This window comes from Cynara cardunculus, assembly GCF_001531365.2.
Source record: "Cynara cardunculus var. scolymus isolate 2C chromosome LG 2, CcrdV1, whole genome shotgun sequence".
NCBI lineage: Eukaryota > Viridiplantae > Streptophyta > Magnoliopsida > Asterales > Asteraceae > Cynara > Cynara cardunculus.
In genome coordinates this window covers 60,211,565-60,238,589 of record NC_037529.1, presented here as the reverse complement: position 1 = coordinate 60,238,589, position 27,025 = coordinate 60,211,565, and the positions used below count along the sequence as shown (strand labels likewise).

General features: G+C 32.9%; 3 protein-coding genes across 5 annotated transcripts; 2 read left to right on the top strand and 1 right to left on the bottom strand.

Annotated features, from left to right (window-relative positions):
* Positions 1-5,450: 5,450 nt before the first annotated feature.
* On the top strand, positions 5,451-9,118 carry LOC112507806 (tubby-like F-box protein 8). 3 transcript variants are annotated; one of them, XM_025112525.1, is made up of 7 exons: positions 5,490-5,663; positions 5,755-5,872; positions 5,962-6,006; positions 6,857-7,274; positions 7,493-7,580; positions 7,829-7,964; positions 8,102-9,118. In XM_025112525.1, the coding sequence occupies exons 4-7, from the start codon at positions 6,918-6,920 to the stop codon at positions 8,823-8,825; spliced, it is 1,305 nt and encodes a 434-aa protein (XP_024968293.1). In that variant the 5' UTR covers positions 5,490-5,663; positions 5,755-5,872; positions 5,962-6,006; positions 6,857-6,917; the 3' UTR covers positions 8,826-9,118. The 3 variants fall into 3 exon arrangements, with proteins under 3 accessions (XP_024968291.1, XP_024968293.1, XP_024968292.1); XM_025112523.1 differs by lacking the exon at positions 5,755-5,872 and having other exon boundaries at positions 5,451-5,663; XM_025112524.1 differs by having other exon boundaries at positions 5,490-5,872.
* Positions 9,119-13,215: 4,097 nt separating this feature from the next.
* Positions 13,216-14,400, top strand: LOC112506229. The gene has a single exon (XM_025110247.1). The coding sequence runs from the start codon at positions 13,216-13,218 to the stop codon at positions 14,398-14,400; it is 1,185 nt and encodes a 394-aa protein (XP_024966015.1).
* A 2,006-nt stretch (positions 14,401-16,406) lies between these two features.
* LOC112506859 (bZIP transcription factor 12-like) lies at positions 16,407-18,464 on the bottom strand. The gene is made up of 4 exons (XM_025111161.1): positions 17,946-18,464; positions 17,795-17,866; positions 17,697-17,726; positions 16,407-16,717 (listed from the first exon to the last, which is right to left on the bottom strand). The coding sequence occupies exons 1-4, from the start codon at positions 18,462-18,464 to the stop codon at positions 16,643-16,645; spliced, it is 696 nt and encodes a 231-aa protein (XP_024966929.1). The 3' UTR covers positions 16,407-16,642.
* Between the last annotated feature and the right edge of the window lie 8,561 nt (positions 18,465-27,025).

Below are 27,025 nucleotides of genomic sequence, written 5' to 3'. Positions count from 1 at the left end.
CAGAGTCATCGTATTTGAAGCTTTATGGCCACAAATGAGATTTTTATTCCTCCTTGGATTTGAAGCTGAGACCTCCAAGCATTTTTGATCTTTGGAACTAGGGGTGTAAATGATGTGAGTTGAGCTCGAGTATCACTATACTCGACTCGAACACGAAACCCAATTTTCAAGTTTGAACTCGACCCGAAAACTTGCGAGTAGTAAAAATCAAAGCTCAACTCGAACTCGATAACTATTTCTTAAACTCGAACTCGAATCAAGCTTGAATTAAGCTCAAACTGCAACTCAAATCAAGCTTAAACTCGAACCAAGCTCACCCATTGAAATTTTAGGATATTTCTCTTAAATTTTAAAACTTAAAGGTGTTCTCTTAGTTTTTATAAAACTAATGAAATCAACTTCAAACTTCATATCAAAGGGCCTTTGGCCTAGCGGTATCGTAGCCCTTGACCTTCTAAGAGGTCAGGGGTTCAAACCTCACCATAGATGAGGAGGGTGTGTGAGTTTATTTGTTACATTTGCCGTATATAAATATTATATATTTCAAAAAAAAAAAAAACTTCAAACTTCATCATCAAAAAGACAAAGTTAAGAAATTTCATTCACTTTTTTTTTTTTTTATAACATCTTCTCTCCCTTTCTTTATCATCTCTCTTCCAATGTGAGACAATTTCATTAACTTTTTTTGTAGTTTTTCTTTGTTTTTTTTTTTAATTGTGATTTTAATAAAAAATAATTAATTAATTTTTAAAATTAAAAAAATGCAAAATTTTGTTTAAATATCTAAAAATATAAGACATTTTTTATTATTTATATTTTACAAATTTTATCATAAAAACTAATTATATTTTAAAACTAATTATATATAAAATAATCGAGTATCTCACGAGCTCTTCGAGTCGAGTATTGAGTAGCTTGACTCGACTCGTTAATATGTCGAGTCGAGCTCGAGCTCGAGCCGAGCCTATTCGAGTCAAGTGTTGACCGAGTCAATCTCGAGTAGCTCACAAGTTGTCTCGTATCGTTTACATCGTTATTTAAAACCGAAGCTCAAACCAATCAAATATCACCCATGTAGTTTACATATTTAAATTATGGTAGGAAGTCAAAACTAAAAAACCCCATTACTCCAATCACTCTTTAGTGCCTCCAAATTCAATTCACTCTCTATCCTCCTTCATTATTACACTTCCATTAGTGTTGTAAGTGGTTATTATGAGATAATTTTTTTGTGTTCTTAATAAACAATGATTTTCTATTTATAAGAAGATCATTGATTTCATTTAACGTTATATAACTAAAAATCCCGTGTTTCTAAAAGACTTTTCACGATAACTGTCGTGGTACGTCGTGACTCAAAACTTGTCTTTGACGTCACGTTAAGCCCATGGCACACCATGACCCAGTGCACAACTTTTGTAACGCAGTATTTTATTTTATACCTTTTTAGTGTTTTAATTTTTAGTTTTAAGTCTATAACCTGGTTTAAATTATTTAATATTATTGACTAATTTAATAATATATATATATATATATATATATATATACATAGGTAGAGGTTCAAACGAGAACACATTTATTTTACGAGAATACCCTTATCACATGTGATAATATGCATGAGGGGACCCTGTGATATGCGGATGACATATTCTACGACTTAGCCCGCGCCAAAAGTTGTCTGCGTCTATGATTTAACATCACATGTGATGGTCTTGATGGATTATAGTATCATATCAACAACACTCTTATCACATGTGATAATACATGTGAAGGGACTTAGTGGTGTGAGGGCGACTTGGCCTGCAAGCAAGATTGCATCGAAAATCGTTCGCGTCTCTGATTTAGTATCACATGTGTATTATATGTGATGGAATAACAGTATCACATGTGATTGTCTATAGTAAAAAGGTGTTCTCGTTTGAACCCTTCTCTACATACATATATATATATATATATATATATATATATATATATATATGATATAGATGTAGGTCCTCTATGATATTGGTAGAACTATTAACAACATAGAGTGACTTTCATGCCAAATGGTCAACTTTGTTTATGGTGGGACCTTTTATGGTTGTTGGTGTAACTTAATATCTGATTTCATTTAAGGGCATGTTTATTTTTTATTTTTATTATATCTTTTTTTAAAACAAAAACAATAATATTAGCAATAAATAAAAGCAATAAACGAAGTTTGAACGAGGGTTTGTAAGATGCAGAATCAGATGAAACCAAACCACCCAAAAAGAAAGATAAAAGGCACTGAACAAATAAAGGACTAGACCAGAACATATGAACCAACAAACGAAAATACAACCTAAGCAACCGAAACATAACGAGAAATAGGCTCACAGAGACGCAACAAGCGGAAATTTTTGAAGTAGTGATTGTAAAGGGTTGATTTAGATAAGTCGATATGTATTTGTTGTTTATATTCAATCATTTTATCAGGTAACATTTTCAACCATCAAAATGAATTGTTGGTAAACGTCTATCACCTGGTAAGTACTTATCAAGTAAGAGTTCCCACCCTCACTTTATCGAGTAAGACTCTCGATCATTGTCTTGCCTTTCAACAAGTAAGATTCTTGGTTTTTGTCATGCTCACTAATAAGTTAAATAATCGGATAAACGTTTTGGTAAACGACACGTAAGATAAAAAGATTTCTTACTGGTTGTCAAGCAATGCCTGTGTCATGATCATCAATTGCACTATTGGACCAAACAAATAGTTTTTTCATGGGTATGCACAAGAAATTCGATAGGGAAACCACAAGGGTGGTGCCTGATTGGTTTGAGTTTGAGCTCCAAACTCAAACTGTCTGGAGGTCTCATGTTCAAATCCAAGGAGGAATAAAAATCCCCTTGTGGCCACGGAGGTTCAAATGTGGTGACTTCGGGCTACAAGCAAAGCAGGTGATCGCCCTGGGATTAATCGGCTGGCATAGCGGGTTGGGCTACCCGCAAAGCAGGTGAGTCATCAAATTTAAACCTCCGTGACCACAAGAAGATTTTTAATGGTAACAACTCATATTTTTAATGGTTTCATGAAATGCATAAAACATTCCTTTTCAGTCTAGACCCCATTTCATGTCCGGTTCAATAAAAGAACAAAAATGTAAAATCGAAGATTTGGATTTTATAGAGACATTTGGATTTGAAGGGATTTTGATTGGAATGAATTTGAAATCATTGATTGTTTGGTTTGTAGGATTTAGAATGAAACAACATTCCATTATTTATAAATAATTTATACAAAAATTACAAAAATAATTAAATTACATTTTTATTAATCGATTATTACAAAACAAATGTTGTTAACATTTTTTAAAACCTTATTGCATACAATCCTATGAAATCCCGAGCACCCCTTAAGGATTTCAAAATCCTGTATTTGTAGAATTTTCATTGAATCCTAAGATTTCAAATCCGGACAATCCAACAAACCAAAAATAAGATTGGAATGGATTTGAAATCCAAATCCTTCCAAATCCATTCCTTCCCCGCAAACCAAACAACACCTTATTCATTTGTTATTTTGAAAAACTACATATTTTAAGTAATATACTTAATAGTGTACAGTATAAAAAATATAATTCGACGGGGGTAGTCGCTGAACCATACCACATAGTTCCGGCAACAACAAAAGCTGCAAAAAAAGACAGCAGCGATACTACTAGAAACGACAGTTTCAGTATTGCCCATACGTAATCCTTATAGACGTTGGGGCGTGTGCACATTAAGATGGAATAGGTCTGCTAATATCCCCAAATGATCCCAAAATAAATAATTTTCAAATTAAACTAAAACTCGTATTTTAAGGAAAACTTTTTCAAAATAACTATCTGACGTGTAGTTCAGTTAGTAAATAAATGAGATGATTTTATCCAAATACAAAACAAGTCATGAGTTCGATCTCAGGTCCTCCGTTTGTTTCAATCGTTGAGTAAGTCAAAAAATGTCTCATCATATTGATGTCTTTAAAGACACATTCCATGTATATTTTCTACCCAAATAATCTATACTATATTATAAAGCATTTGACAAAACTCTTAAAAACTATTTTTTATACACAAAGTACTATTTATTGATACATATTACTTAAAATTTAAAATTACAAGTAAATAATGCATAAGTACAACTTATCAAAGCTTCATGTTTGAATTCGTGTAACTAACTGTTGAATAAACATAATCAAATACTGGATAAACATTTCATTTTAAATATAAAAATATCTAAAATATAATTAAGATAATCACTGTGTTATTATAGAAAAAATTGAATTGAAGAAATTACACAACAAAACAAAAACTTTTAAATAGTTGATTTGATACTAATATTGATATTTTTAAAAAAAAATTAAGATATCTTCAAATTTATATTTTTATTCAAAAATAAAAAACATTATCGTTTTTCTCAAAATAACATAAAACAGTATTATAACATCGACTAGGGGCGCTCAAAAATCCGACAAATCCGACCAACCCAATTCAACGTGAAACAACTCAACCCGAAGCAACCCGATGTCTAATCGAGTTGTAAAATTTTTAAACCGTAGGTATTGGGTTGATATTGAGTTACTGTTATTTGAACCCAACCCAATCCGATGAATCCGATATCCCTTTATTTCTTGGATTTAATATGATTTTTGAATTTCTATTAATATATACATTAGACAATTACATTATCATGTATGTTTTTCATATACACATATTTTCAATCTATTCATATCTCTATATAACTCATTCATATATATGTTCAGTAACTGTGAACATACATATGTAAATTGAGAAAATTAACTGAATATGATATACGTAAGAAATATGAATAAATTGTATCAAGTGGTTGATGATGAAAAAGAAATTATGAGTAGATAAATAACATATTCAAGGTTAGAAAAATATTTTAATATACCAAAATATCAACCCGACCAACCCGTACGGGTTGGGTTGGGTTGGGTTGAGTTGGATTGCACTTTGGTTTGGGTTAAGATTTTTCCAAATCGCAAGCATTGAGTTGAGTTATTCAAATGTCTTCAACCCGATCAACCCAACCCATGAACACCCCTAACATCGACAAGTTACAGAGTAAAATGAAACATTAAAATCAGAATGTATCTCGCTGCATTACGCGAACACCATTATAGTGTTTTCAAATAATCTAAAATTGTTATATTAATTTTTATGTTGACAATTATAATGATGACTTAAAAACCCATTATTTTTAAATAAATATAATAATAATAATAATAATAATAATAATATATAATGTGTTATAATTAATCGACAACCATTATGCCATCATACGTTTATTCTGTAAAAAAAGCATTAAATGCATCACAACCCTCTTCAGACTTTCAATTATTCAATTGAATATTTAATATACACCTATTTTTTATTGAATAAATTATTGATATAGTCTCCCCCTTGTTCCCCTGGTTAGTTGAGCTAGATTTAATGTTGATTTTGAGTCCGAATGTGTGGGTTTTAGAGAGAGAAATCTATATCTTCCTCTGACCCAACTTTCCTTTCTTTTTCTTTCTGATCTGCTCCTGTCTTCCATCTGTTCGACGAAACTCCTCACTCAGTTTTTTCATCTCATCATGTATCAACTCACCCTTACTTCTTAAGGGTTTCATGGTTTTCGGGTTTTTCAAGGTATGGATCTTTAATTTTGCATTATTTTACTGTCATTTCTGTGCCCTAATTGGGATTTTGATTCAGGGTCTTCTATTGCTTTTTGGGACAGGTTTAAAGTTTTCTTGGATCTACTTGCTTGCTTTTCTTAATTCCATCAAGAATGAAACCAAAACCCTAAAATTTTCTTGTTTGACATTTTTGTTGCGTCAGTGATTCCAAAAGTCAAAGTTTGTGTTATTTGATTTGATGGGTTTTTATTTTGGCGTTTTTTGCTTTAATTTTGACATGGGTTCTGTTCTACTGCTCTTGTTTGCAGCTCCCAAAATGCAGATTTGATGGATTTCTAACTGGTCATCAACAGGTTGGTTTTCTTGTCTTCTTTTCTCTAATATTTTGATTGGATTTTATTTCAGTTTTATGTATATTTTTAATATATTCTCACTTGGAAAGATGAGGAATCTAGTGAAGATATGACTCAGAGTCAGGTAGGTGTATAGAACCTGCCTAGATAATTGATGCTGGTTCTTGAAAAAAAGAACTTCAAGTTGACCTTTTCAATTGCAACATAACAGAATATCTGAAGCTGTTTAGCCATATCATCAGAACGGATTTTAGTCAGTTCTTGCTTGTTATTTATTTATATTGTGTGAAAACTGCTACAATTGTGCTATATTTTCGTTGTTGCAGGGTGTTTTAGTCATTTCAGTGATATGATCAAACACTTGTTCTTAACTATCTGTGTAGTTAACACACAACTATTTTCGAAACTCGAACCTGTGACCTTCTGATGGGAGAGGCTTTTGCCATCAGGCTATAACTTTTGGCTAGACTTGGATCATTCGATGATGTGGTCTTAGAAATTTGACCAAAGACCATATTTGGCAACTATAAGCTAGTTTTATTTGAGTTGCTTCCTATATTTTGCATAAATGCCCCTTATATTTTTCTTTTATGTTATTTTACATTGTTTTCTAACTTATCGGCTAGTTTTTACCACATGTGGCTTAGCTAACAGTTATTAGCCAACAACTAACTTATCAGCTGGTTTGCCGAACATAGTCAAAATGAGTTCTTAGGATTATCTCAATAGTTTTAATTCCATAAATCAGGCCTAGTTCAGATTGAATCTTGAAATTATGTTATGAAAACCCTTACGCTTGTGATCATCTTTTACCACAATCTGATTCAAGCTTCTTTTGATTGTTTTGCAGCCACTTTCACATCTCAAATCCTTTGAGCAAAGAATTTGTGTCCATTAATTTCCTTTGAAAAATGTCGTTCCGTAGCATAGTTCGTGATGTGAGAGATGGGTTTGGAAGTTTATCAAGGCGTAGCTTTGACGTGAGGCTGTCAGGGCATCATAACAGAGGAAAGTCACAGAGTTCGATTAATGATTTAAATGATAATAAACCGTCTCTTGTAATCCAAAACAGTCGGTGGGCTAATCTCCCTCCTGAGCTTCTTTTTGATGTAATTAAGAGGCTAGAAGAGAGTGAGAGCACGTGGCCTGCAAGAAAACATGTCGTCGCTTGTGCTGCGGTTTGTAGGTCATGGAGGAGTATGTGTAAGGAAATTGTTAGAACCCCCGAATCATGTGGGAAGCTTACTTTCCCGGTTTCATTGAAGCAGGTATTTACCCTTTATCACAATATGCATTTCTTGCACAAGCTGGATCATTCACGGAAACAGCCGCTCTACTCTTCTGGGTAGAGGCCAGGTCTTGCGTATATTTCACCCCTAGACCCTACTTTCAAGTGGGATTTACGGGCTCAGTTTGTTTTGTTTGGTTTCTATCTTGATATGTATGAAGTTGCATGATGATTACTGATAGCTATCCGGATTTTCAGCCGGGCCCACGTGACGTTACTATTCAATGCTTCATCAAGAGGGATAAATCGAACTTGACATATCATCTTTTCCTGTGTCTTAGTCCCGGTGAGTATATGCTATTCATTTATACGACGAAATTATTCATCGTTATCTTTATCCATACAAAAATACTCCATTAAAACAAAAACAAATTACATATTTATTTTTGAATCTAAACTATTTAACTTATAATAAAATTTTGAATTAAACAAATTAAAACTAATTATTGGTATTGAAGAGAGTAAAGAGTTGTATTTCGTTGTTTTAATATCAAGAGAAATTTGATGTTATAAAGATTGAATCTTGTTTTGCAGCTGCCTTACTAGTTGAAAATGGAAAGTTCTTGCTGTCTGCAAAAAGAACTAGAAGAACTACCTGTACCGAATATGTGATCTCCATGGATGCTGATAACATTACGAGATCAAGCAACACTTATATCGGAAAGCTCAGGTATAAATCCGACCATTTTCATTTTACTGTCGTGCAATCATCTCTTTCATCTGGTTTGTGGTTCAATATTGGTACAACTTGCTCTGATTGTTGAAAAGTTTCGATTTTTAGCAAGTTTTTCGTTTGTTTCGTTTCAGATCTAATTTTCTTGGGACGAAATTCATAATATACGACACGCAGCCACCGCATTCCGGTGCGCAGATCCCAACACCAGGACGATCAAGCCGAAGATTTTATTCCAAGAAAGTCTCACCGAAAATGCCAAGTGGCAGCTACAACATTGCCCACATCACCTACGAGCTTAATGTGCTCGGCACACGTGGGCCCCGCAGGATGCACTGCGTCATGCACTCGATCCCTTCCTCTTCCCTTGAGCCAGGCGGGTCCGTGCCAGGTCAGCCGGAGCTCCTCCTTCCGCCACGCTCCCTCGAAGACTCCTTTCGGAGCATGTCCTTCTCGAAGTCCCTCGACCACTCCACAGAATTCAGCAGCTCTCGGTTTTCCGAGATCATGAGAGCCGCTACGTCCACCGATGCCCCCGATAGCGAAAAGTCGAAAATGCCCTTGGTCCTGAAAAACAAATCGCCTAGGTGGCACGAACAGTTGCAATGCTGGTGTCTGAATTTCAGGGGACGGGTGACGATCGCCTCCGTCAAGAACTTCCAGTTGATCGCGGCCCCACCGGTGGCCGGAACGTCCCAGCCAGCACAACCACCACCAGCGGACCACGATAAGGTGATCTTGCAGTTTGGTAAGGTCGGGAAAGATATGTTCACGATGGATTACCGGTATCCCTTATCTGCATTTCAAGCATTTGCAATCTGTTTAAGCAGCTTTGACACCAAATTAGCCTGTGAATAGAAAAAATTGACATTAGGGTTTCTAAAGACAAATGGGCAAAGAAAGCAAATAGCAATGCATTTCTTTGGTTGCCCATTTTGTGTTTACCCTTACTCCCCTCATTCTCTCTCTCAGTAGATTGTTGTTGAAATTAAAAACTCCATTCATAACTGTTTGTTGTAGCTTTGTGTCTCTGTTGACTCTTCTATTCTCTTCTGTTTAGGGTAAAGATAGAGAAAAGGTCTGTGCAAATGTCTTATTGGGACTCAACCTGTCTGAATATTACTGAGCTTATTCATGACTGTTTGGTGTAAGCTTGTTCTTTTGTCTTAATTTCTTTTGTGTCAGTCTTTACCCTTCAAGGTTATATTGGGATTTACTGAGCCAGCTTGGTTTGGTTCCCAGCCCGAGAAGAAAGCATGGTTCCCTGGTGCTTCGTGGGACGGACGTTCGTGGTCCCCCTCCCTCTAATCTAAGCCTACCTCGCTCGCTTATATTTGACCGAAGGGCTGTTTACTAACACTTACCCGGGTAAGTGCTTACCGACAAAATTTAAAACCAACAATTACTTACCGGGTAAGATTTTAGTCCACCAAAACGGTATCGTATGCAAGTGCAACGACTAACCTGGTAAGTGTTAACCGTGGCAAGAGTCGTGGTCGTCACTTACCGGGTAAGATCCTCAGTCCTTGCCTTTGCTCTTACCGAGTAAGATTCTTGGTCCTTGCCAATTCTTGGTCCTTGCCATATTGATTCGGTAAGATAATGTGACTTGGTAAATAAGCGCTTGGTAAACGGGCTCTAAGTTTTCCGTTAAAGTTAACAATTACTCAGACAACTATGTACTATTTGCTATGTGGTAATAATGTACTATAGATATGGTTGCTTTTAGGCTTTCGGAATTTGTTGTGACGAACTTTGCATTCAAAAAGACAAAAATCGAGAGGCATACAACAAACTTGAAGAAGGTTTATGACTACATATATAAATTAAAGGCTTAACAATAATATTACGGTATAGAAAGACATCGAATTCATTAGGTTGGATTGGGTTAAAGTGGTCCTAACCTAATAACCAGTGGGTGGACCTTCGGTTTGAAGATTTTGCAACTAGACCAGGTATCGAGTGGCTTCAGATTAGATTATAACATTTGGCAACAGAAAGTTAGAGATATCTGTGATAAGGATCGAGAATTTCATCCAGTAAGAGAGAACAAGAAGTTAGCACTTATCAACAATCCATTTTGATGACTGAGATTATATCTGATAAGGTAAGAACGACAGTGACTATTACTTGGTAAGCGTTTACCAGATAACTATTTGGTAAACGATCGTAATTGAGTGAAAAAGGTTATGTGGGGAGAATTGGGAAGAGAGAAGACAAACCACCCGGCCACTACATCGAATATGAGTTTATTTTTTTTTCTCTCGTATACTGTTTTAGTTTGCTTAGGCCTGTTAGAAGCCATTGATCTTGCTTAGGGATGGCAACGGAGTCGTGGATACCGAAGATTGCAATCCCCATCCCCACACGGAATCGCAGATTTTTTCCGTTTACAAAGTCTAATTGCTTTCTATAATATTTTTATGGATGTCAATTTCAAGTTTAAACGACGTATTATTTATTTTAATTATTTTATTTATGTGAAAGTAGTTGAAAGTTAAATATATCAATTACAATACTTTAGTAATTGATATATACCAGTATTGTTATATCACCAAAAGTTTATCCAGGAACAATTAAAGATTAATTATATTTATTGGATTTATGTGTTATATACATACTCCCTGGGTTTTTATTTATTTATTTATTATATACATACACACATAGTGTATATAGCGCTGTAAACGAACCGAACGTTCAGCGAACCGTTCGTGAACCGTTCGGCGGGAAGTTCGTTTATGTTCGTTTATTTAATAAATGAACGAACATGAACAATTTTTTGTGTTCGTTTAGTTAAACGAACGAACATGAACAAGAGTCTCGTTCGTTCATTTATGTTCGTGAACGTTCGTTCATTTACCGTTCGTTTACGTTCGTTCATTTACCGTTCGTTTACGTTCGTTTATGTTCGTTTATATATTAAATTTAATATACAATCTTTTATTTATTTACTTTGAATTCAAGTAATATTTATTTATGTTCGTTTAGCCCGTTCGTTTGTGTTCGTTCGTTTACGTTCGTTTAGCATGTTAACGAACGAACATAAACGAACACGAACACACCTTATTTCTAAACGAACGAACACGAACACAAAAATTTTCGTTCGTTTACCGTTCGTGTTCGTTCGTTTGTTCGGTTAAGTTAAACGAACGAACATGAACAAGCCTTCGTTCGTGTTCGTTCGGTTCGTTTACAGCCCTAAGTGTATATATATATATCTATACTATATTATAAAATATTTGACAAAAATTTTTAAAAACCAAAAGAATGCATGAAGTATTGTTTATTGATGCATATTACTTAACATTCAAGATTGCAAGTAATTTTGCGTAAATACAACTTATTAAAGCTTTATTTTTAAATTCGTGTAACTAACTGCAGATAAACATAATCAAATACAAGATAAACATTTATTTTAAATATAGAAAATCTAAAATATAATTATGATAATCATTGAGTTCTAACAGAATCATTATCTTTATAAAAATTATATTGTTAAGCCAAAAATAAATTACTTCGCTATTAGACCTAAATTAGATTATAATAAAATTTTGAATTAAAGAAATTGTACAAAAAACGATAACTTTTAAATAGTTAATTTGATATTAATATCGATATATTTTTTTCAAATTTTTATGATATCTTCAAATTTATTTTTAATCAAAAGTAAATATTATCTTTCTCAAAACTATATAAGCTGTATTATATTAACATAGACAAAAAATAAAATGAAACACTAAAATAAAGATATATCTCGTTACATTATAAAATAAGGGTTGGAGTTGGAGGGTATCTCCATTATTGGTCATCAAAATATTTTTTCTAATCTTGAATATATTGTTTTCTTTAATTTACTCATGATTGTTTTTTCATCATCAAACATTTGATACAACTTATCCATAATTTTTAAATCTCAAGTATATCACATTCAATTAACTTTTTCAATTTCCGTATATATATATATATATATATATATATATATATATATATATATATGTGTGTGTGTGTGTATAAATGTGAGTGTTTACAATTATTGAACATATATACAAATGAGTTATAAAGAAATGGAGAATATATTGAAATTATATGTATATAAAGAGCGTACGTGATGATGTAATTGTTTAATGTACATATTAATAGAGACTCAATAACCATATCAAATTCAAAAAATAAAATAATATTGGGTTCATCAGGTTGGATTGAGTTCAAATAAAAGTGACATAATATCAATCCAATACCTACGTTTCGAAAATTTTACAACTCGATTAGACATTTGATTGTTTTGGTTTGAATTATTTCGTCTTGAGTTAGGTTGGTTTGATTGGATATTTGAGGAACAAAGACTTTCTATAAAACACCTGCGGTTTAATTTTCAATACATGTTAACCTAAAACAGATGGAACATGTCATACATAAATGCTTATTTTAACGAAGAAAGCCACACATAACGACTAAAATGTAAAGAGATTTTGATTCGAAGGACCGTTGGTGCATGAAAAGAAGTTAAAGGGTAAAAATGATTGATACTTAATACTTCAGGGGTAAATTATGTAATTTGTTTTAAATAACAAACTCGCCATGAAAGAAGGCGTCATAACTTGCAAGCTTTACTGCTCCATTGCTAGGGTCTCATTTCATATACATCCCCTGTTTCCGTCAACTTTGGATCCCCTTCAAATCCTTTTATTTGTAATTCCACGATCAATTCCATCGGTACTCTCTTTTTCCTTTTAATTTCATTCGTTTACTTAAATGTATCGTTCTTCATGTTGTAGATCTCTTCGAATATATGCGTTGTATGAATTGAAAATGTAGACGATTTGGTTTGTAGTTACTTTGATCCAGGTTTTTGAAAATGATTCGTTTCAAATTGTTAATTCGTGTTAAATTTAGGGATTGTTTTATGAATGTGCTTGAATTGCAAGTGCGTTTTGAGTGATCGTGTGAGGAATAGGAAAGTCATTTGTTCATGGAATTTGTTACTTTTTAAGGCTAGGGATTTGCATGGAAACTCTGTTCGAATTGTAGGTGAATCTAATTGTTAACTGTTACTTAAAATTTGAATCCAATTTGGATAATTCCGTTAGGGTTTTTGAGCTATAGTTATTAGGAACATATGCTACTTCGAATATGGTTTAAATTCTAGAGAGTTGATATAAATTTGATTCTTTCAGGAGATGTTTTTCTATAACAGAAAAGAAAAGAAATTTTGATCAGGGATTCTGGAGAAATTGTAATGACAGCCAAAATGCCGTTTGCAAGTGGCTACACAATGTCACTCAAGACTCTTTGTCGATCAGTTTTTGGGTTTGGGATTGATCATAATCAAGTTCATTCCATGGAACTGCTTGAAGAATGTGATATTCACCTGGATAAAGAACTTCAATTGTTTCAATATCAAGTCTTTCGCCAGTTCAAAAATCTTTCGGAATCTTCTGATGATGGATTTCTTTCCCTTGATTGGTTATCCATGCTATTAGATGCTTTTGTTGTTTGTCATGAAGATTTTATGGCTATTCTGTCGAAGAACGAGCCATATCTTTCAGAACCCCCTTTAGATAAGCTGGTTATGGATTTTTTTGATAGGAGTATCAAGGCTCTTGATATTTGTAATGCTATTTGTGATGGAATTCAGAAGATCCGGTGTTGGCATAAGCACTTAGAGATCGTTTCATATGCTTTGAGTTCAAGACAGAGGAAACTGATTAGCAAAGGGCAGTTTAGAAGGGCGAGAAAAGCATTGACCGATTTAGATCATATTATGCTTGATGATACTAAGGATTCTGGACGGTTCTTTTTGCGCAGATTCAAGTCTTTTGGGCACTCAAACAAAGGAAAATCCGTCAACTGCCATAATCAAGAACAAATGAGATCTCTCTCCTGGAGCACGTCTAGTTCATGGCCAGCAAGTAAGCAACTTCAGTCTTTGGCAAACAGCTTGATTCCACCTTGCGAAAATGAAACTTCTACCACCTACCGCCTTGCGAATGTTGTTTTCATGATGGGTTTTGTCTACGTGTTTGTCTTGTGGGCCCTAGTGGCTGCAATCCCGTGTCAAGATAGAGGCCTCCTCACTAATTTCAATATACCAAATCATTTCTCATGGGCTACCCCGTTCTCAGTGCTTCATGTTCGAATCATAAATGAATTCAAGAAGCGTGATGGCAAGAACAGTTTTGGGTTATTAAAGGAGATTTCACAAATGGAAAAATCCGTTGGTTACATCACCAATTTGATCGATTCTACCCACCAGTTTCCATTGACAGAAGAAGAAAAGGAAAAAGTGGTAGTGGGAGTTGCTGAATTGTCTGTGGTTAGCAATGCATATGAGAATGGTTTGCATCCATTGGAGTACCAATTGAGACAAGTGTTCCATAAAATCATGTTCTTTCGATCAGAGGGACTTGAAATCTTGTGCAGGGTACGATCTTGAGGATCTAAGATCATAAGTAAGCAGGAAGAAAATTCCAAAAATAATGGACTTCTGGCAGGTAATTTATGTAGTTAATCATCTACTAGTCTTTTTGATGTGCCATGTTTTTTTTTATTAACCTGATCCCAGGGCAATTACCTGCTTTGCAGATAGCCCGGAGTCACCGCATTTGAACCTCCGTGGCCACAAGGGGATTTTTATTMCTCCTTGGATTTGAACTTGGGACCTCCAAGTACTTTTGACCTTTGGAGCTAAGCTCAAACCAATCTGGCACCACCCCTTGGATGTGCCATGTTTTTAGATGCTTCTAATTTAGTTCTTTTATGTCCTTGGGTTTTCTTCCATTTATTAGGGCATAACTGGAAAGTGGGAAAAAAGCCATTGGAGCTTATTTAATCGCTACTCAGAAGTAGCTTTTTAAAACCTAGCTTATGGCTAATGAAACCCGACTTTTCAATTAGCTAAAAAAATAAGCTAGCTTATGATTGTCGAACATAGTCTAAGACTTTTAGTCTTTGTGATATATAGCGAGTTTCGAGCAAGTGTACCAACCAGAAGGTCATCAGTTCAAGTCGAGAAAAAAACTCTCTTTCATAATGCATGGTAACACGTCACGTGCTCGAGTTATGGGGATTGTTTTTTCTTTGGGAAAACGTTAAGGAAAATACAAGCTTTCCTGTAAATGAAGTTGAGGGATGATCGTGTAGATTGGTTGGCATAATTTTGTATTCATTTAGTTGTCAGATGTTTTGGTATTATATTCTTTATGGTTTTTTCTTCCAATATATGCTCATACTTATTAGGAATTTTCAAAATACCACATAAACGGTATAATCTGCTCATATATCGTACTAAACGGTGTGGTTTAGAACTCGAAAAATTGCTTAAAATAGACATTTCTAACAGTCAAATTTACCTTTCACTTTCACTCATTTACAAGTTGAGTAGTTGCTACTTGCAGAGTGTCATTTTTGAAATTTTAAAAGAGAAATGACTAAGAGATGAATACATAAGACTGAAATGGCTATTTTGAACAATTTACCTTGACACTTTCGTCATACAGTTAATGATTTATATTTTTTATGCTGCATCATGTAATTTGGTTTGCCAAACTACAGATTAATTTCTATTGATTATTTTTTATATTTATTCATTAAATGAAAAATATTTATTACGACTAATTAAATTGGTTTGTCCAATAAAAGAGTAGCTGATAGATATTAGCCCAATATGGCATAAGTATGCAAACTTCTGTAAGACCATTAATTTTTCTCTTTAATTTTTAATTTTCAAGTCCATTGGCTAGAAAGGTTGTTTTACAAACAGCAAAAACCATTAATAAACCATTTAGGTACAAACCACATAAACAGTATAATATTGCACCACGTTTTTGTTGTTTCAGATGTGTACGGTTTGAAAAAAATATTAAATCGCTTAATATGGCATCACGAACACCCCTAATGGACATATGATAAAAAAAAAGTCAAATAAAGAGATACGTTTTGCAAGTTCGTTATTACGGGTCATTAGAATGATAATGTTATACAATATAGTTAATGCAAGTGTTGTTGGGTGTGACTTATGAATACATAAACATGTTCAGCATGAAAAATTATATGTCCGTATGCATCACTTCAATTCGATTTAAATATTTTAATCAAACTTCTAAATAAGCCAAATCAACATCGGTGTTATCTGATGCAGCCATGAAAGAATGGTGCTCTAGTATAAAGGAGTTGTTTGTTTACCTCTTAATAGTTCAATTAAGAGGCAACATCTGAATCATTAAGAGGTGAATCTTGTTTGGCAAAAAAGAAGTCTGCTCTTAATGGTTCGAAAACCTTCTGAATGATTTTGTACCCTGAGCCTCCCTTAACCATGAAACGATTTCATTGTAAACAATTACCAAACAATTATATTTCATCTTGCACTATATCCTCTTAATCATTCTAACCACTTAATCATTCTGCATCAAACCATTCAGCAACTGCCAAACACAGACAGAGTTTCACATAGTAGAATTATTTTCATATTGATTTGGAAGTATCTAATTCAGTCCCTTACAGAAAGAAATTACTAATGAATATTAGTAAGTAGTTAATACTACATATGATATAATAGGGATTAAGTGAGGTGAGGTGAGGGTTTTTAAACTAAGAAATTAATTAAGCAGACACACAACAACTGGTGGCTTCTTTCACCTACATATCTCTTTACATTTTCCTTGCTTTTTAAATCTTATTCACATGGAATTACTTCTTCTAATTGCAGCTGCTGGTTTTCTCTTCTCATCAACTGCCATCACCTTCTCCATTAGCTGTAAACACATATATATATATAATCATATACCACCAATTCAGACAAATTCAATAAGCAAAGGATCAAAATCTACTCCATTAAGACCATGAATGACCTTCTAACTTTTTTTAGCTGAATGAAAACACCCTGCCCTAGTTAAAAACAGTCTGCTCCCATAAGACCTGACCATATCCTTTTGCCACTTACATGAAGGGCTGAATCCTTGAGTATTTTGATGTTTTGGGTCATGCATCAAAACCCAAACTACTAATGAAGCAATTAGCTTTTTAAGGTTGCAACTTCCTTTTCATGTTCAAGTGGCAGAAGGATTTGGTACTTGTATTTGAGGGTTGATTTTTCAAGATTACTTTGGATTTTATATGGTCTCCCCACTTGTGTGTTCTAATGATTAACATGCTTTGCATAGGATTGTTGAGTTAGAAACAGAAAAAGCATTCGGTTATTGGGGAAAAATCAATATACTTCTAATGTCGAATCAGGATCTAAGTAGGATAGGTCCCTAGAAATTGCTGTCTATATCATGCATTAACAGGGGAACCACCCCACCCCACCCCACCTGTTAAAACCAAACATTGAAATTTCTTTCATGTACAAAAGCAAGGTACTTTTATCTTCTCAAAATCAAATGCCACCAAGAAACCTAATTGACTCATGGCTCTGTGGCCACCATCTATGTGATGAAACTATCACTAGGGCTATGATTACCAAAGGCTGATCCACTTCCACCAAAAAGTTTGATCAGAACCCCCATTACAATGATCAAGATAATCATCTGCTTCTAATTGAAAACTGGTTATTCATCAACAGTAGTTGGCCACTGCCATTACAGGGAAAACTACCTACACAACACCTACTTGGAAGACTAGTCATGGTGTGATGGGGATGAATAACAAGGAGACTGGGGGAAAGTTCAAGTTTGGGGTTAATTTCTCAAAGAAACCAAAATTATCAGAGTTCATGGTTATGTGATTACCAACCTGCTTAAACCGCTCCTTGTTCAGTTCATCCTGCAAGTAGATTAATGAATCAGATGATCGTTCTGTATAATTCTATCAAATTACACAAAGGATCGTACCACTTCCTTCAACAATCTCGCATGCTCTTCTTCCAATTGAGTTACCAGAGACTCTAATTCGACTGTGTAAGCCTAGAATTTCGATAACGAACAACATAAATCTGAATTCAAATTATGAGAATTGGAACAGTTGATTGACAATTCGACTAACCTGCTTTCGCTCCCTAGACCTTGCAGCGGATTCTCTGTTCTTGATCATCCTCCTCTGTTTCTGCTGCGTTGCCTTGTCCACCGGCGGATCTTCCACCATCACCTTCCTCTTACCCCTCCCACCGCCGCTGCTCCCAAATTGCATGTGCTGCTGAGGCACCGCTTGAAATGAAGCAATCGGATCGGTAACTCCAGAATATTCCGAGACTGGCGGCAATTTCGCTACATCCTCCTCCCTAACAGCTCTAGCCTTCGTCAGAAAATCCTCTAGCGTCATCTCGGGATCACCACTACTTCCATCCACCATATCCTTCCAATCCTCATCCACCGTCCTTCCACCGCCATCGGCGGGTAAATCCTCCGGCGTCTGACGCGAATCCTCGTAAATATTCTTGAGAAGATCATCCATATTCATGGAAATCAAATTGGTATTGTGATCGACGGTATGTGCATATGGCTGATGACGTTGCAGATCCTGATTCGCCGGCGATGATGATGCCATCACCTTCGATGACGCCATACAAACAATTCAACACAATTCTGAATTGAAATATAAAAAAGACCAAATCTTGTTTGAGGGTTTACAGCAGGAGGAGGAGGAGCTCGAAGGTGAAAAAGGAGTAGTGGCGAGAGAGTCTCGCCGGAAGTTATACAAATACAGAAACCATTTTCTAGAGAGAGAAAAACAGACCTGTGGACGGTTATGTCCTTACTCCACGGGCTTGAAACTTCCAACCACCGAGGACAATTTGGTCATTTCGAAGGTGCATGCCTTTCTTGGAAAGCCGGCAGGGGGATGGTCACGGGTAGATGCGTGTCCAAATTTTCTTTCCATGTTTCTATTAAAAGTAAAAAAATTATTTTATTATATTTATTTATCAAAAAAGTTATAATTTATATTATAAAACATTTTGACAAAAACTCTTAAAAATTAATTTATATATATAAAATACTATTTATTGATACATATTATTTGAAATTCAAGATTATAAGTAAATAATGTATAAGTACAACCTACTAAAATTTTATTTTTGAATTTGTGTAACTAATTACAGATAAACCTAATCAAATATTGGATAAACATTTTATTTTATATAAAAAATCTAAAATATAATTAGGATAATCATTATGTTCTAACAGAATACTTAATTATTGTCTTTAAAAAACTATGTTATTAAATAAAAAATAAATTGCTTCATTATTAAATCTAAATTAAATTATAATAAAAAATTGAATAAATTACGCAACAAAACAAGAACCTTTAAATAGTTAATTTGTATTAATATCGATATTTTTATTTTTATTTTTTTAAGATATCTCTAAATTTATATTTTATTCAAAAAACTTTAAAATAGTTAACTTGATACTAATATCGATATATATATATATATATATATATAAATTTTAAGAAATTTTCGAATTTATATTTTATTCAAAAATAAAAACATTATCGTTTTTCTCAAAACCACAAAAACCATATTATAACATCCAGGGGACGGAATAAAATAAAACATTAAAATCGATATGTATCTCGATGCATTGCATGAATACCCTTCTAATTATTTATAAGTTTGATTAAATAATTATTTGTTTATCCCTATTTTATTCATTAAATTATAGTAAAAAGACATTAATTAGATGCTAAATTGCCCCTTTAGTTTTTTCTATTACAATTTTACCCTTTATATTTTAAATATATAAAATAAGAAAATATTACAGAACACTATAACATATCTATAAACGACATCATTATGTTTAATGAATTCTAAAAAACTGGTATTTTCCATGTTCTAAACTTATACTGCTAACATACACTGTCATTATAACATATAGGTCAAACTTCGGAAAGCGATTGTCTGTATAGTAATTTGCTCAAGATAATAAACTTGTTATCCAGATGTAATTATATTTTGGAGTTTTCCACGATAATAACTAAAAAGGACAAAAAGGGAAAGATTTAAAGAAGCTATAAAACGGGTACAATTTGGCAAACACTTGATTTGGTTACCTAAACAATGAACAAATCCTAGATTATATTACATAAACTACTTATAATCATCTATTGTAACTTATTAGCCAATAAAAATCAAAAGACATCAAAGGGTATTTGACTTTACGGTATCTGAGCCTCTTGCTTTTTAAGAGGTCAGGGGTTCAAACATCACCAATGGTAAGGAGCGTGTGTAAGTTTATTTATTGTATTTGTCGTATATAGAATATATTATGTACTTCTAAAAAAAATCAAAAGAGGATTCATTCTCCCTTTCTAGCAACATAAACTTGTAAAATCTTCTTTTGAACCACAAGGATGGTGTCTGATTGGTTTGAGCTTTGCTCCAAAGGTCAAAATTATTAGAAGATCCCAAGTTCAAATCCAAGGAGAAATAAAAATCTCATTGTGGCCATGGATATTCAAATACGGTGACGCAAAGCAGGGCTAGGATTAATTAAAATGTTAATTAAGGGCATTTTAGTCATTCTAGATTTTTTTTCTCTCTTCTCTCTCTCTTCTATCCTCTCTCTCCTCTCAACTCTCTCCATCAAACACCTCTCTTCAACGAACACCATATCAACACATGATGCACACTGTGATACGCTTCATAAAATAATGAAAAAACACAGTGTAATACACTTGGTAAAGAAAACATTATCTGATACATTGTGTTACACTTCGTAAAACAACAAAAATATATTGTGATACACTTCGTATAACGACAAAAATATACTGTGAAACACACTATGATACCAGATCTGATTGATGAATACAACTGTGATACCACTATGTTAACACTGTGATATCCAATAACTTTTAACAGTAAGAAAGTATATATTTATTTTCTCAATTGTAACTTCATAGAAAGAAACTTTCATAATTTGTTTGATTAATAAGGAAATAATATCAATCTCTTTGATTGATAATTCAGAAAAATATTAATAAAAGTACTAATACATTTTTTTTCTTAATTAAGGTAATACAATTAATATAATAAAATGATTGACTTATATTGGGTCTCACGGTTACTACAAACTAATTAGTTCTCATTCGATTAGGCTTATATATATATATATATATATATATATATATATATATCCAAACATGGTCTAATAGGTGCAACCTTGAAGGAAAGGTTGTAAGAATCGAAAAATTAGCTATTTTCAAATTTTAACCGGTTCTAAGAAATATAAAAGAGAAAGATTTTGTATCAATATAAAGATCATAATACTAAGTCTCACAATACAAATTTCAAAAACAAATAACCACAAATATCATATGCACAAAAATATTGCTAGCAATGTACAGAGATAAAGAAGAGGTACTTGACACTGGTTTTACCGTGGTTCACCCAATCTTGACTACGTCCACCTCTGAGACACGTCTCGAGTCACTTCATTATTGTTGTTTTTAAGGTAGAACAAAAAACCGTACAGATTGATCTTACAGTGAAGATATAAAATACTCAACCTTTTATAAAAGAGAGAGTCACTCAAAGATATTGTAGGAAGATAAAACTCAAACCTACAATATGTAATGAATACACAAGAAGATTAAGTGGTGATATAACAATCTCCCAAAGGATGAAGTTTTTGATGTAGAAATCAAGATTGAAACATTAAGAACATTCAAAGATGTTCTTGAGTGATTTTGGGAGGATTTTTGAGTTTGATGTTCAAGAGATAAAAAATTCCTGCGAGCGGGTGGATCGGGGATATGGGAGAAGAACGACTTTGTGCCAATAGAATCCTTTTTCTGCCAGATAGCCTTGACCTAGCTTCCGGAAGGATCTTCGGAGCTTAGAAGCACTCTCTGAGACTCTGTCCACCCTTATGAGAAGGAGTCAAGAAGATAGGAAGGAGGATAGCTATGATCCTGCCAACGTTTTTTCAAAAATAAAGCTTTAGGCTAACTAAAATAGCTTTTAGAAAGATGGAAACAAGGAATCCTAGTAGTTCTAGGTGTCCGTTTTCTTCAGGTAAAGTCTCCGAATATAGATGTTACTAATAAAATAGAAAAGCAAGGTTAGTTGTCGGTTTGGTAGTAAGCAACATCGGAAGGTAGCAGAACGAAGCATTGCGAATGCAAGTTCACTCTTAGGAGAATCACTTTGCTACACTCCGACTTAAAGAAGGCTTGATGAACGCCCTATCCTATATAAAATGCTAGCTAGGGTGGTTAGCCGACTGATAGCCCTGTATTTTGGCAGGCAGGAAAGCCTTTTCAAGCACCCCCTTCCCTTTGCCTATAGACCTATTATTTAGCCTTTTTGCAAGGTCAATCCCCCTATAACTCAACCTATTCAATAGGGCATTAGCAAGAGTTTTAAGCTACTTTTTTTTTTCTTTCCTAGCTGTAACTATAAAGATATTGTGAAAGCTATCTCTTATTTTAGATTTGATTGACCACTTTTCTTTCCAAGAAGCTAATTTTATTTTTTCTAATGGATATATCCATATATCTCTGACTCAAATTTATGAGATGATAAAATATGGCAAAAGCTATACCGAAAAAGGGTTCACGTGGACGTATTGGTTCATGTAAGAGTACACGTAAAATACCAAAGGGAGTTATTCATATTCAAACAAGTTTCAATAATACCATTGTCACTGTTATAAATGTACGGGGGCGATTGGTTTCATGGTCCTCTGTCGGTACTTGTGGCTTCCGAGGTACAAGAAGAGGGACTATTAACTTTCATACGGGATGTAACCCCTATGCCACATAATGGCTGTAGACCCCCGAAAAAAAGACGTGTATAAATAAAAATTAAAGATATTTCAATAGCAAGAGAAACAAAAGAAATAAATGATTCAATGATCTGATCAAATAATATTATTATATTTCGAGAGACAATAACAATATCTACTTGGATACTACAGTGGCAGTGTGTTGATATTTTTCTGATTTCAAAAAACAAGGGACATTTAATCTTCTGTTACAAATGTGAATTCAAAAAAAATTCAAATAAAAGTTTCGTAAAATTTGTCTCGATTTTATAAAACACATTTTATAAAATATCTTTCGACAGAACAATCATATTTATTTTAAAAAAAATATGTTTTATAAAATTCTTTTCAGATCTATTTTTAAAACCTTAATTTTAAAAAAATAATTCACCCAAGTAGAGATAAGTTATATACCACTTGATATCATATAGAGCTTAGATGACAACTTTACATTGGCTCGGATTTGATCTTCAATCATTGACAACATACTTTCGAATGCAGTATTTGACTTTCGTCTTTTGGCACGGATCTCGAGGCAATATGGCATGTTCCCGAGACGACAACTTTTATGGATTATTTGATCAAATATGACTTTTTACTTGATTCTCAGTATATCATAAATATACGCACAAAATAAAATTATTAATCAATAAAACATTTCGTTTGTTTATAATCATCAAAAAATATATATATATATATATATATATATAGAGAGAGAGAGAGAGAGAGAGAGAGAGAGAGAGAGGAGTGATCATATGAAAACCGCCTTCATTTGTGTAAACCATGCAAACCACCTTCATCTGTCGATTTCATTGTTTAATCTTATGAAATTTTTTCATGAAATTGTTTAATCTTGTGAAATTGTTTYATATAATACTTTTTTTGATGAAGTTGTTTCATATATGGTTGTGAAATTGTTTCATATAATACTTAATGAAACTGTTTCATGTATTTCTCTAACATTAATGAAACTGTTTCATGTATTTCTCTAAAATTAAAATTATGAAGATGATAATATCTATGATTAACACCCTCCATAATAAAAATGATTAATCAACCTCTCATAATTACAAAAAAATGAACAAAATGAAAAATTATGATTGGTTGAATGCGGTTTGCACGGTTTGTACAAATTGAGTGGTTTGCATTTGATCGCTCCCCTATATATATATATATATGAAGACGCGACACACAAGCACCAACAATTAAGGGTGTTCATGAGTTGGGTTGATCGGGTTGAAGACATTTGAACAACCCAACCCAATGCTTGTGGTTTGAAAAAATCTTAACCCAACCGGTTGGTCGAGTTGGTCGGGTTGATATTTTGGTACATTAAAATATTTTTCTAACCTTGAATATGTTATTTTTCTATCATAATTTATTTTTCATCATCAACCATTTGATACAACTTATCCCTACTTTTTACATATATCATATTCAGTTAATTTTCTCAATATATATATATATATATATATATATATATTCATAGTTATTGAACATATATACGAATGACTTATATAGAGATGTGAATAGATTGAAAATATGTGCATATGAAGAGCACACATGACAGTGTAATTGTTATTATATATATTAATAGAAATTCAGCAATCATATTAAATCCAAGAAATAAAATGATATCAGGTTCATCGAGTTGGGTTGGGTTCAAATAATAGTAACTCAATATCAACTCAATACCTACGGTTTGACAATTCTACAACTCAATTAGACATCGGGTTACTTCAGGTTGAGTTATTTCGCATTCGGTTGAATTGATTGGGTTGATCGGGTTTTTGAGCACCCCTACCAACAATGTTGTGTTTTATTAGAGTAAATAATGTGATGATGTAAACATCTATTCGAATTCGAAATTACCTTACGCTTTTTGTATATTTCAATTAAGTGAATTTGTAAGCATATTTATAAGACAGATTGGAAGCATAAAATGACAAACCGAGAAGAAAACACATATTGAACGCATACACACACACACATATATATATAGAGAGAGAGAGAGAGATCGTTAAGATAATTTGTTAATCATGAAAAAAAACATTAATTATACAAACCATTTAGACCAATCACAAACTTTTGTTAGATCAAATTCTTCTATCACCATATAATTAATATTGAGAACATAATGATAATATTCTTTTTTGTCTTAACTTCACATTTAATAATGGACGGTTACAAAAACATCAGTCTCATAATTATAGTTAAAATAATATGTTTATTTTTTTTAAATTATAAATGACTTGTTAATTTAATATGATAAGAAACTTGGTGTTCTATGTTCAATATATATGCAGTCGCCAATGTTCATATGGTGTATATATTGTTTATATATATTCCAGTGTGTTCATAAAACAGTATCTATATACATCTAACATTTGGTCAATATGTGTTCACAAGCGGAACACTTTGATCATATATTATTGTGTTCACATGTGAAAGTTAATTAATTTAGTATTCATAAGTTTTAATAGGTGCATTAAGTGTTCCCGTATGTTTATATGTGAAAGTCGCAGACTAAGATTAGTTAATAAGTTACATATATGTTCATGTGTATTTATAAGTGTTCATAATGCAACACGGATGATTCTATGAACTATAAAAAAATGAACAATTACTGATTTGTAACCGATGTAATTCATTACTTATCGATTTGTAACCGATTTGGACATCTTTCCCAAAAATACCCCTGTTCACCTATGTTTTGATATATTTAATTTTTAATTAATTACAAATATGCCACAATTGATCTCATCCATAGATTTTAAGAATCAATGGCCAAAACTGATTCATAAAGCTAACACCAATTATTGGGTTACCAAAAGAACCTGCCCCTATATATAGGATTGAGTTCCAGTAAGAAGTAAAGTTAGGGTGAAAATCGTAAGAAGGGATCTCCATCATTGGATGCACATTAGAATAAGATGGACCGAGATTGACCGAATCAATCCTCGTATCAAACATGATACATGGATAGGTTTGAGATTAAAAGTGATCAAGGGTCCAAATCTCGTTATATATATACATATATATATATATACATATATATATATATACATATATATATATATATATGCGGAAGATCAAATGTTAACCAACAATTTTGTGTTAACTTTGAAAACCATGACAACCAATCAAATTTCATTCTTCTTGTAGGTTTATRTYATRYTCRYATTTTAATTACAAGGGTATTTCAGTAAATTGATTTGATATGTAACTCCCAAACAATTAATGGGGAGTTACAAATCATCAAATCCCAAAAAATATGCATTTATAATATTAATATTTTTTTCTTTTTAATCTTGATATTGCATGTTCATTGTTTTATCAGTTTTTAATTCGCATAGAAAACAAGGTAGTAAAAAATTTCGGTATCGATCAAGCTAATATGGATAAACRCTATGGAAAATAAATCGACAATAGTGAGAAGATTAAAATGGTTTATGATGACAATTGRAGTKCGAGGTCGGGAATTGAAGAAATTAACCAAAGCGAATGTCTTGGTAATAGATTTTTATTTTTTGTTAGATTCGTTTTAATCGAAATTATGTTCATTACGATGTGTTGTGTTTTTTATAATCCATATTGTATTGATAGCTTTTTTCTTTAATTATTAAAATACGTACCTAATTCACATGTTCAAATGGAAGTACATGCACGACCCATTTTCATATTGTCATATCACCGACTTTTATGAATCATGAACCATTGTGTTCATGTTATTTCTATCATATGAACACAAGTGTTATTTTTTAAGTTTGATACCAAATCTTTATATTTGTATAAGTGTTTACACCCGGTATTCATAGCGTTGGAGTTATGTGTTCATATATTTTATACGATATGAACAAGGGGTGAAAATGATATGAACAAGAGGTGAACAACCATATAAGATCAGAAACATATATGAACAAGAGTGAACCTTAAACGGTGTGGATGCAATGCATGTATAAAACTCCAATTGACAAAAGATCGCTCCTGAATGTGTTTATAATAAATGAACTATTGTTTACAAGCTGTTCATATCGTGTTCATACCTGTTTTTTTTTATTTCCTTTCGAATAACAGTTATTCTTATTATGTTCATATTGTGTTCATAAATGTCATGCAGTCCAAGTTCATATATATGTCAAATTTTTGTTCGTATTTGACATAATGGTTCATATATATATATATATATATATATATATATATATATAGTTGTGTTCATAAGGTTCTTACATTAACAAAAATAAATTAACAAAAATCATAGAATTTTTGATTTTGTAACTCCATTAATGATATGGGAGTCACATAATTTTTTTTACCTAAATACCCTTTTCAACTTTGTTCACTTATCTTTATGAAATT

What these genes read in the sequence shown, in the direction of transcription:
- LOC112507806 (XM_025112523.1), top strand. Translation starts at nt 6,918, where the DNA reads ATGTCGTTCCGTAGCATAGTTCGTGATGTGAGAGATGGGTTTGGAAGT. An exon ending in TCCCGGTTTCATTGAAGCAG is followed by an intron (nt 7,275 to 7,492) that starts GTATTTACCCTT and finishes CCGGATTTTCAG; the next exon opens with CCGGGCCCACGTGACGTTAC. An exon ending in ACTTATATCGGAAAGCTCAG is followed by an intron (nt 7,965 to 8,101) that starts GTATAAATCCGA and finishes GTTTCGTTTCAG; the next exon opens with ATCTAATTTTCTTGGGACGA.
- LOC112506229 (XM_025110247.1), top strand. Translation starts at nt 13,216, where the DNA reads ATGCCGTTTGCAAGTGGCTACACAATGTCACTCAAGACTCTTTGTCGA.
- LOC112506859 (XM_025111161.1), bottom strand. Translation starts at nt 18,464, where the DNA reads ATGGCGTCATCGAAGGTGATGGCATCATCATCGCCGGCGAATCAGGAT. An exon ending in GGTCTAGGGAGCGAAAGCAG is followed by an intron (nt 17,867 to 17,945) that starts GTTAGTCGAATT and finishes TCGAAATTCTAG; the next exon opens with GCTTACACAGTCGAATTAGA. An exon ending in ACAAGGAGCGGTTTAAGCAG is followed by an intron (nt 16,718 to 17,696) that starts GTTGGTAATCAC and finishes ATGTGTTTACAG; the next exon opens with CTAATGGAGAAGGTGATGGC.